This window comes from Gorilla gorilla, chromosome 11, assembly GCF_029281585.2.
Source record: "Gorilla gorilla gorilla isolate KB3781 chromosome 11, NHGRI_mGorGor1-v2.1_pri, whole genome shotgun sequence".
Lineage (NCBI taxonomy): Eukaryota > Metazoa > Chordata > Mammalia > Primates > Hominidae > Gorilla > Gorilla gorilla.
The window spans coordinates 80,922,996-80,933,907 of record NC_073235.2 but is presented as its reverse complement, the minus strand read 5'-3'; the positions used below and the strand labels follow the sequence as shown (position 1 = coordinate 80,933,907).

At 39.9% G+C, this 10,912-nt stretch overlaps 1 protein-coding gene and 1 pseudogene across 1 annotated transcript; both read right to left on the bottom strand.

Moving 5' to 3' along the window:
* Nucleotides 1-150: 150 nt before the first annotated feature.
* On the bottom strand, nt 151-10,886 carry PJVK (pejvakin). The gene is given in 8 exon segments (XM_055380314.2): nt 151-1,267; nt 1,795-1,893; nt 3,615-3,732; nt 6,106-6,247; nt 7,727-7,922; nt 8,633-8,822; nt 9,677-9,735; nt 9,738-10,886. Coding segments are annotated over 8 exon segments (1,158 nt in total). The 5' UTR covers nt 9,799-10,886; the 3' UTR covers nt 151-974.
* LOC109025828 (nuclear migration protein nudC-like) lies at nt 6,599-7,559 on the bottom strand (annotated as a pseudogene).
* Nucleotides 10,887-10,912: the final 26 nt, after the last annotated feature.

Below are 10,912 nucleotides of genomic sequence, written 5' to 3'. Positions count from 1 at the left end.
CAAAGAAACAGATGTGTCTTACCTGTCTTAACTTCACAATGACCGTATTGCGTTTTATGAAGACAAAACTCGTGAGCATATCCACATCATAGAATGGCAGCCCATTACTACTATCAGTCACCTTGTTAACTGTGTACACAAAACCCCATGTTGAGTTCAGTGTGCTTTTAATTTGATACGGCAATTAAACATTTAAGATTGCATTAAATTATTAACACATTTTTCTCATTTTACCAGACCAAAGGCAATAGTTGAAACACCATAAAGTTGCTACTTGTGCAGTCTTGTCATCCTTACATATTGAACTGAAAGTTGATTGAAAATAAAATTGGTATTTACAAAAATCTCTTAATTATATAAAAAGTTATCTAGGCCAGGCACGGTGGCCCATGCCTGTAATCCCAGCACTTTGGGAGGCCGAGGAAAGTGGATCACAAGGTCAGGAGTTCAAGACCAGCCTGGCCAAGATGGTAAAACTCTGTCTCTACTAAAAATACAAAAAATTAGCCAGGCGTGGTGGCGGGCGCCAGTAATCCCAGCTACTCGGGAGGCTGAGGCAGAGAATTGCTTGAACCCAGGAGGCAGAGGTTGCAGTGAGCTGAGATCATGCCACTGTACTCCAGCCCGGGTGACGGAGCAAGGCTCTGTCTCAAAAAAAAAAAAAAGGGAACTAAAATGATAGACTACATCCCAAAAATGATTCTAAAGTTACTGGCATGATTCATAATCTCTGAATTTTATATGTAAATCTTTTTTGATATAAACAATGTTATTAATTTTCATGACAACTTAAGAAATAGACACTACTGTTATAATTGCTACTTTATAGATAGGGAATATGATACCCAGACAGGTTCATTTCTTTTTGCTTTTCTCATTTTAATTTAACTCATCAAAGCAAACCTAGATAATTTAGGGAAGGTTTGTGGCACAACTGCACCTAAAACACCAACACGGTGTATTCATTTTTCATTTTATTTCATCCTCTTGTGCCAAATATCAAAACAAGGAACTGCATGAAGTCTCACATACTTCTGACCATCAACAGAACACTGAAAGCACCCATAAACTGTCTCCCTTTTGAAGTTCCCCATTCCACAGAGTATGCAAGGCCCTTTGGGAATGTTGTGATTAAGTAAGTTAACTCGGATATGGGTCCCTTCTTTGAGTGAAATATCAGTCATGCTGAGAGGTTTGTCATAGTAGTCAGAAAAAAGATCATCCAAGTAAAGCTGTGAATGAGAAATGACATCCATCACTCTTCTATCTAAAAGGACAAAAACAGAAAAGAAATGTGTTAGAAGTGAAAATGAAAAACACATAATGCAAACAGCATTAATAAATATGTGAATCCACTAGTCATGAAATAATTTGGCTTTTTTTTTTTTTTTTGAGACAGGGTCTGGCTCTGTCACCCAAGCTGGAGGGCAGTGGCACAATCTCCACTTACTACAACCTCCGCCTCCCACACTCAAGTGATCCTCCTACCTCAGCCTCTCAAGTAGCTGGGACTACAGGTGCATACCACCGCAACCAACTAATTTTTTTTCTTTTGTATTCTTTGTACAGATGGGGTTTTCTCACATTGCCCAAGTGTTTCAAACTTCTGAGTGCCAGCAATCTGCCTGCCCTGGCCTCCCAAAGTGCTGGGATTATAGGCATGAGCCACCATACCAGCCAGGCTTTTAAATTTAAATTTTTCCTTAACAGATGAGATTACTGAATAGAAAACCTCATGTGTTAAGCCAGGAAAGAAAAAAAAAAGACATTCACAGTACTCTTCAATGAACATACTTCTTTCAAATAGGATATTTCTCAACCTGTACAGCAGTGCAAATGTTGCCGTTTCTTCCCTTTCAAATCCTCCTTTTGACACTGAAGTGACACAAAGGTCTACAAAAAAAAATTGTTAGAAGATGTTATAACTTGAATAATTCATATTTTATTGTTTGATGGGGTGATGAATTCTAGTACAAATCATTCATTGTATTGTTTTTAAAAGGTGACTTTTACATACTTTTGGAAAAGGTAACATTCACATGGTACAAAATTCATACAAAAAGGAGATACAGTGACAAATAGGTCTCTGGCCCACCCTGTATCCAGCCACAGTCTTCTACCTCAGGGGCTTAGGGGCACCCGTGGTTTAAGTTTCTTATGTTTGCTTCCAGAAATAGTCCATATATTTTATAAGCATAAAGAAAGATGCATATATACATGTATGTGTATAAAATTATTTATGCCCAAATAGTTACATATTATACTCAGCTCTTGAAAAATATCTATTAAAAGTATTATATTCTTATTGGCTTCATAGTATTCTCTTGCAAGGATGCACCATTATTTAGTCTCCTTAATGTTGTTTCCAATCTCTTGTTATTGAGGACTGAATACACTTGCACTCATATCATTTCATATATGTGTAAATATATCTGTAGGATAAATTCCTAGAAGTGGAAGTCCAAATTATATATATTTTTTAAATTCTTGTGGATATATCAGTCCATTTACATTCCTCCCAACCATCAATAAAACTGTAAAAACCTAAAGTTATCCAATTAGAATTTACTTAATAAGACCTAGTATTTGGAAGCATAATAGGGTGACTACAGTCAAAATAATGTAATTGTACAGTTTTTTCTCCATCTTAGACTGAGAATTTGTACATTTTTAAATAACTAAAAGAGTATAATTGGATTGTTTGTAACACAAAGGATAAATGCTTGAGGGGATGGATACCCCATTTTCCATGATGTGATTATTATGCACTGTATGCCTGTATCAAAATACCTCATGTATCCCATACATAAATATATATATAATCTACTATATAGCCACAAAACTTAAAAATATTTTTTAAAAAGACAATTTACTTAACATGTAGTTTTGTTTTGTTTCTGGACTCCCTATTCCCTCCTCCTACAAAATTGCAGAAATGAACAAAAACAGGTCTAAAAACATTTGTAAATTACCATGGCTAGGGGCTGCCTTTCATGATCCCTTGGGCTACACCTGGACTTGTTCCCGTTGGCTAACAGACCTTAAAGACCTGTGAAATGTAGAGACCTAAAGTGAGCTGCACTTAGGTATTATACAAGGTGACAATTTTGGAGGAAGTATTTTCACTTTTTAAAGTTATTTTTTAGGAAGAGTGCAAGGGGAAGCTGGGTCTATGATAAGTAAAACTGAAGTAAGAAAAGCTGTCTTTAGAGGCCCTGGTTTGGGCATCCTAACACTTCAGGCATCCTACTATCTACCTACTCCTCTGTTTGCCACCATCAAAAACTACCTATAAGAAGGTCATTTATTATCTCCTCATGTAAGCTAAGGAATACTTTGTCAGTAGATGGCATTTTAGCTCTTATTTATAATTTTAAATGGGGTAGTGGAGAGTTTACAACCTTCACCAAGAAGCAGAAAAGTGGAATGGGGAAGCAGCGAACGGAGGGCCTTTCTCAGCTATTTTGCCCAAGCATAAGATTGACAGTGCTGAGAGCATCTTCTATAATTGTTAGACATGAGAAATGAGAGAAAAGAGAGAGAGAGAGCACATGCCCTAATGAATGCTCCTTAAAAATATAATCATTTGTATTTGATGCAGACCCTTAACTCACCAAAGGCACCATCCAGGTATATGAAGAGTTCAAAAACACTGAAAGCTATGGTTGTATGTGCTGGGAAAACAATAGCTTTGTCCCTTCCCTTGGGATTCTGTTCATCCATAAAGTGAAACTATATTGAATAAATAAATAACATAATTAAGGATCATAACATGTAAGTATAGCTTTTTGGAGAAATGAAACATTTCCTATAATCCTACCAAAAACAAAACAAAAAATTCCCAAGTAAAGAATTATTCTGCTTGAATTAAACCATTTTTTATAGCAGAGATCCAATTGGTCCAACAGAAACTCCTGGTCTATATTAGGAAATACCTCTGCACTTTTCACTTACTTTGGTATTACAGCCCGTGATTAGTGCTACCACAACCATAATGCTCTGGAGCAGAAGCCTTTTTTTTTTTTTTTTAACAGGAAATCTTAGAAAGCAGTGCCAGAGTTAAAGTTTTCAGCCTAGCCTGTCTACCATTCCAAAGCCCTCCAGAGCTTTTAGTAGCTTTCTAAAGCAATCGCTAACAATCAAGTAAATGTTTCAGTTTGTGCCTCAAAGATGATCCAATGTTAATCAGAATTTGACAGGCAGCTGAATATACGAAAATAACTTTTATTTGCAAAGACTTGAAAAGATTATCCTTGAACCCTATCTTTCTAACAATTGGTTTTAATCCAATCAAGTCATTATTAGGTGTCACTGAATGACAAAGATAAACAATATCATAATTGAGCTGAAAATTAAACACAGATACTTTTCCAATTTTTTTTTCAGAGACAGGGTCTCTCTCTGTCACCCAGGCTGGAGAGCAGTGGCACAATCATAGCTTACTGTAACCTTGAACTCCTGGCCACTCCTGCATCCTAAGGTGTCCCCGCCAAGTCCTGAGCTCGAACCTGCAAACTGCTGGTTGGAGGCGAAGCCCATGGTCGTCAGCTGAGCCCGTGGCCCCGGGCCCCTAGTTGGATGGCTGCTGGCCCCAGAGAAGTCCGAAGGCAAATGGATGGTTTGGAGAAGAGACTGCTACATCTTCCCCAGCACAATAGCGGTGGGAGGGACCACAGCTTTTCAAAGGCTCCCAAATTCTAAAAGACAATGACCCAAACCCCGTAGGCAGCCCCCTGCCTCAGCCTTCCGAGTAGCTGGGACTATAGGCGTGTGCCACCACAACCAGCTAATTCTTTTATTTTTTGTAGAGACAAGGTCTCATTATTTTGCTCAAGTTGGTCTTGAACTCCTGGTCCCAAGCTGTCTTCCTATCTCAGTCTTCCTAAGCACTGGGATTACAGGCATGATCCACTGCGCCTTGCCGCTAATATTTTTTAAAGGATTTAACTAACCTTGAATAAAGCATGTATGGCCATTGATAATATTAACTTTGAAAAACTATTTGAATATAAAAATATAAATTCAGGCCAGGCGCGGTGGCTCACACCTGTAATCCCAGCATTTTGGGAGGCCGAGGCCGGCAGATCACGAGGTCAGGAGATCGAAACCATCCTGGATAACACTGCCGCGCGTGGTGGCAGGCGCCTGTAGTCCCAGCTACTCGGGACGCTGAGGCAGAAGAACGTCATGAACCCGGAAGGCGGAGTTTGCAGTGAGCCAAGATCGCGCCACTGCACTCCAGCCTCGGGGACAGAGCGAGACTCCGTCTCAAAAAAAAAATCTATAAATTCAGCTTTAAAAAATTCAAAGTGTAAAAACTCTATCACTTAAATCAATTCAACTTAAGCACTCAATTTTTATTCTTAAAACAGCACTTAAATAGTAATATGAGGGACTCCAGTATGCATGTAATTTCACAAGGATTACTGTTTTTGCATTATGTTACACATTTTTTTTTTTTGGTTGGGGTTTTTGTTTTGTTTTGTTTTTTTGAGACAGAGTCTCACTCTGCCACCCAGGTTAGAGTGCAATGGCACAATCTCGGCTCACTGCAACCTCCACCTCCCAGGTTCAAGCGATTCTTGTGCCTCAGCTTCCTGAGTGGCTTGGGATTACAGGGGTGTACCACCACACCTGGCTAATTTTTGTATTTTCAGTAGAGATGGGGTTTCTCTGTGTTGCCCAACTTGATCTCCAACTCCTGACTGCAAGTGATCCGCCTGCCTCGGCCTCCCAAAATGCTAGGATTACAGGCGTGAGCCACTGTGCCCAGTCAAAAACTGTATCACTTAAAAATAAAATCAATTCAACTCACTCAATTTTTATTCTTAAAACAACACTTAAATAGTAATTTGAGGGACTCCAGCATGCACGTAATTTCACAAGGATTACTGTTTTTGCATTATATTACACATGTTTAGAATTCCAAGATTTGTTTTTTTTTCATATTCTAGAACAGACATTGCTGTGCAAAATCCTATACAACTGCAGCTCTTTCATCAGAACATTTCACAAAATACACAAGCCTGACTAGAAATTCAATACTTAAAAAAATTCCCATGGCAACACTTTAGTTAGTAAGAGAACCCAACGAGTGTGGTTTACCCTCATTGCTTCCCCTCGAATTCCAGCATGCACAGACAGTGAGCACTGTCGTGTGGTTCGGATGCTCTCCATGACCACACACAATACTGCCTTTCTGCTGCTCCTTGACTGACGTATCAAGCTGTGGTCAAAGTTAATTTTTCTAAAATAAAGAAGATACATTCACAAGACTCTATAACATCTAATTACACATAATCAAGTACATTTTTTGCTATCATGTGTTATTCATTCATAGTTCACCTAATAGTAAATCAAGGCAATCCTAATAGTCAGAAAATACACCCAAAAGAAATGTAATAATTTGTCTCTCCTCTCTATTTTCTTAAAACATGCTTATGCAGAATGTTTCACTCTGTCTGTTGAAAGTCTGTTGAAGGGGACTCTATTTGTTGCAGACAGATTGCTGTATTATTTAAATCTAATAATTTAGCAAATGTGTGTAGAGCCAAAGTAATTTTGTGGAACAATTAAAAGTTTTGTTTAAGCCAAGCGGTTTTTTTTTTTTAGCTGGGCAAATCATTTTAATGTGTAACAGTAGGCCAACTGGGGAGGACAAGACCCCAAGCCCCAGCCTTTCTCCTGATGCCCTGGGACCTGTGTGCCTGGGCCAGTCCCATGCCTGCCCCAAGCCCTGAGGCCCACAAGTCCCAGAGAAGAGTGGGAAAGAAAGTTGGGTGGTTGCAGCTCAGCCCCAAGAGTTCAGGGAGGGAAAAACAGGGGCTAGTTGAATTTAGCCTTGGAAAAATCTATCTCCGGATGCTGATCCATGAACTTCTTCAGAATCTCCTGTTTCTTCTGTTTGTCTGAGGTTGGCAGCCCCATGGACTTCTGTCACTGGTCATAGATCGTCTTTTCCACCATGATGTGAGTCTCACTGTCCAGGTCTGACAGCTTGGAATTCTCAGGGTTAATCTTCTTGGTATTGATCTCAGGGTCACTGGATACCAAGCGGCTCCACCACTCCATCTTCTTGATCTTCTCCAGATGCACAGTCACCACCTTGCCGTCCTCAATGAGCCACGAGCTCTCCTCCGCCTTCACTTCGTTGTAGAGCTCCCCATCGATGATCGCTGGCTGCCCCTTGAGCCCCACCTGGAGGTGCCGCCGCTGGATGCCACCACCACATCCTTCCCTTTCCGCCGGAAGTCCACACGGAAAGGGACCGCCAGGTCCAGCTCCGACAGGGTCTTGGTCCAGCGGTAATCAGGCAGGTCTGCCCTGTTGCCTAGGTTGGGCTTCAGTTTTCCTTTGTCCTTCTCATCTTCCTCCTCCTCATCTTCCTCAGTCTCCTGCTTCCCTGGGGAGTCAAGGCTGCCATTCTTGATCTGGGCCTCATGATTCTCTGCATCCTTTTTCTGGTCAATCTCTAGCTGCAGCCTCTCTGCCTCTTCATCAGTTAGCTCCTTGATCTGGGGCCCTGAGGTCTCTGACTTCAGCCAAGTGATTTTTGATATCTATCCTTATTCAAAGTTTGGATATACTACTAATGTATTTCAAACATATCTAGCAAATTACACTAGTAAAATACAACCTCAATGTTTTAAGCATTCTTTGTAATGAAGTTTATATACCTAAAGTATTTAATGAAAACACTGAAATATATTAGGATTATTATACTGACCGTGTAGTAATTTCTTTGAGTAATGTTGATACTTCCACTTCATGTTTGGTTACTATACCAAATGAAGCTTTCACTGCAATGGAATCTGATCCAGCAACGTTAATCCCAACGTCATTTACAATATGGTTACCTCGCCTTCCATAGAGTGAAACATCTGATTCATCTTCATAATTCAGTAATTGATAAGATGAAATACCTTTATAAGAAGAAACTCAGTATTTTTTAAACATCTTTATCTTATGTAGATTATATATAGTAACATGTTAATTTACAATTGAAGACTCAAATACCCAAATGTTAGAGAAAGGCAACATGACTCACCAAGACTTAAAGTAGTAATTCAATTAATCTTACAACAAAAAGAAACACATAGCCAGAATTCTTAAAAGGAACTCAAATTTTCTATTCAGCCAACAGAACTTCTTAAGCATCAAGATCCACTGGGCAATTAAAAGAAAAAATAAGCGTTTATAAGTAGTAACTCATCAAAATATCAGCTTATTATATAACCTACCCTTCAATACATTTCAGTTTACCAATTGTAAAAATTGAATTGTAAAAAATAAACACAAATTATTTTCATCTCATTTGACCATGTAACATAGGTAAGCCCAAATAATATCCCATTTTATAGATGAAGAAATATGTCATATTCTAAGTTGATTTGGTTAAAACAATTTATAAAATAATTGATAGATTTGAAAATTATTTGACCAATAAGAGATTTGATATTATACAAACTTTTGGCATTGTTAATCTTAATAATGTGATTACACTACCATCATAATAAAAGTTGCTTTAATCATTGAAAATGTGTATTACTAACATAAGTAGCATATATGACCTATGTTTAGGTTGCCAATAATACAGATGAATGAGATGGCACTCCCAAACATTTAAACTTACCAGCTGAAATTTCTCTGTCTCCTAGGAGAATATCTTTCAGTGTAAAAGGTGTTGAAGTAAATTTACATCTAGGAAACAGAAAGCATCGCTTCTTTTTTACCACGAGACTTAGAGGTTGATATTTGTCAGCTTCACTGAGGCTTGGAACAGGAACTAATCTCCCTCCATCTCCAACTTGCTTGACAAAGCTCTTGGTAGCAGCAGCAAACATATTAAAACCAAAACGTCATCAACTGCAACCCCCAGATAAATCCATTTTTAAAGAGGAAAATCAGGCACAAAATTAAGCATTGCTTGTTTTTAAATATAATTATACATCTTAAAAATACAAAGCATGGTTTCACCAAGTAGTTTACCACTGTATAATTCACTGCCTCTGCTCATGTGCTCAGGTAATGAATTATAGATCAACGGTGTAAAATGATATGCTAAGAGCATGTTTAATTTGGAATGGCAGGCTATAGCACTAAAATATACACAGAAAACTAATAACGTAAAAATATGACCAATGTCTATGATAAGGATCACAGTAGATAGTGATTTGCCACTGGCAATGGGCCAATTTTAAGGGAAGCATACAGTGCTGTGGGAAGCAATGCAATTTAGGCACTAACGATAGTCCCGGATACAATCTACAGTGGACCTAGTCCAAAGGGAATTCCTTCACAAGTCCACCACTGGAAGTCCACCAAAGTGCTGTTTTGAATCCTCATGGCATACAGTTCATTGATTGAGCATTTCATTCATTTTCCATTTTATATGCTTACAAAACTGTGTTTAATATTAAATATGAATTCACAGATATAAACAATTATATGCAGATCTTTATTTTAAAAATAAGGCCACATTACATATAAGTACTATATAAACTATTACCTAGTGGTTTCTTACTCTGAAGTTGGGCACACAGACTCTATCTCTCTGAAATGGAGTCCTGCTGCATCTTTTTGTTTCATTATTATCCCAGCTACTCAACCTTTAACAAGAGCTATATAAAGTTCTGGCCTGTTTTTAAGTAATTTTGTGGCAAAAAATGAATTTTACCTGACTGCTGAAATGTTTTGCCATAGGTGTTATGCGGAGTTCATATATTTTGAAATACTATGTAGCCCTTCCAATAAGATATCCATTAAAACAGTGATGGATAGTAACCTATATACATACATATATAGACGGAGAGGAAGAGAGAATAGGCTCTAATTAAAGCATCAGATGATATAATTTGATTAGATTCTGAACATCTTTCACTTGTTTCAAGCATCCAGGGCTCACATGCTAACAAAACAACAAATCGCTTTTTTTTTTTTTTTTTTTGAGACGGAGTCTGACTCTGTCGCCCAGGCTGGAGTGCAACGGCGCGATCTCGGCTCACTGCAACATCTGCCTCCCGGGTTCAAGCGATTCTCCTGCTTTAGCCTCCCGAGTAGCTGGGATTACGGGCGCATGCCACCACGCCCGGCTAATTTTTGTATTTTTAGTAGAGACAGGGTTTCACCATGTTGGCCAGGCTGGTCTCGAACTGCTTACTTCAGGCGATCCGCCCGCCTCGGCCTCCTAAAGTGCTGGGATTACAGGCGTGAGCCACCGCGCCCGCCCATAAATCACTTTTAATAATATCCTTTCGTACGAATAGCATTGTGCAAGCAATCTTCCATAACACCGAGTAAGCACAGGGGGGCATTTCTGCTAGTGCCTAGCAAGCCCCTGGAGAAGCGACACGTCATCTAATGGCCCACCAAAGGTGCTGCATCCCAGGCAAACGCCATTACAACCGACTACCCAGGTCCCCGGAAAGGCCTTCGTTTACTCCTAACGTGTTTTGCTGGGATGCACTGACCCAGCGTTCCATCTCGCGACGAAAGACCAGAAGACAAAGGAGCCCGCCCAGCGGGAGAGGAGGGGGTGTTTGGACGTCCCCGCGTGTTCCTAAACACAGGGCTCGGGGATCCGAAGAGCCCACCGCAGCCCCCTGGAGCGTATATATCCGTGGTCTCAAGCTTCAGGACCAGGCCCGGGAGACTCCCTGGAATTCTGCCTTCGGAATTTTAAAATCTTTTTCTTAAAGTGACCCAGCCCCCAATCCGTCCTCCCGACAAAGGCTTAACTTTAGGCCTCAACGACCCTAGACCCACGCCGGACAATCCCTCCAATCCCTCTCTCCGGGCAAGAAACGGCCTCCTGCTAAGGACAAAGAACTGCGGCCTAGGGGCCAGTTACTACAGGCTGGTCAGGGCCGGCAGGGGCGGGCGCGGAGAAGCCCCGGGAGCCCAATGCCTGTGC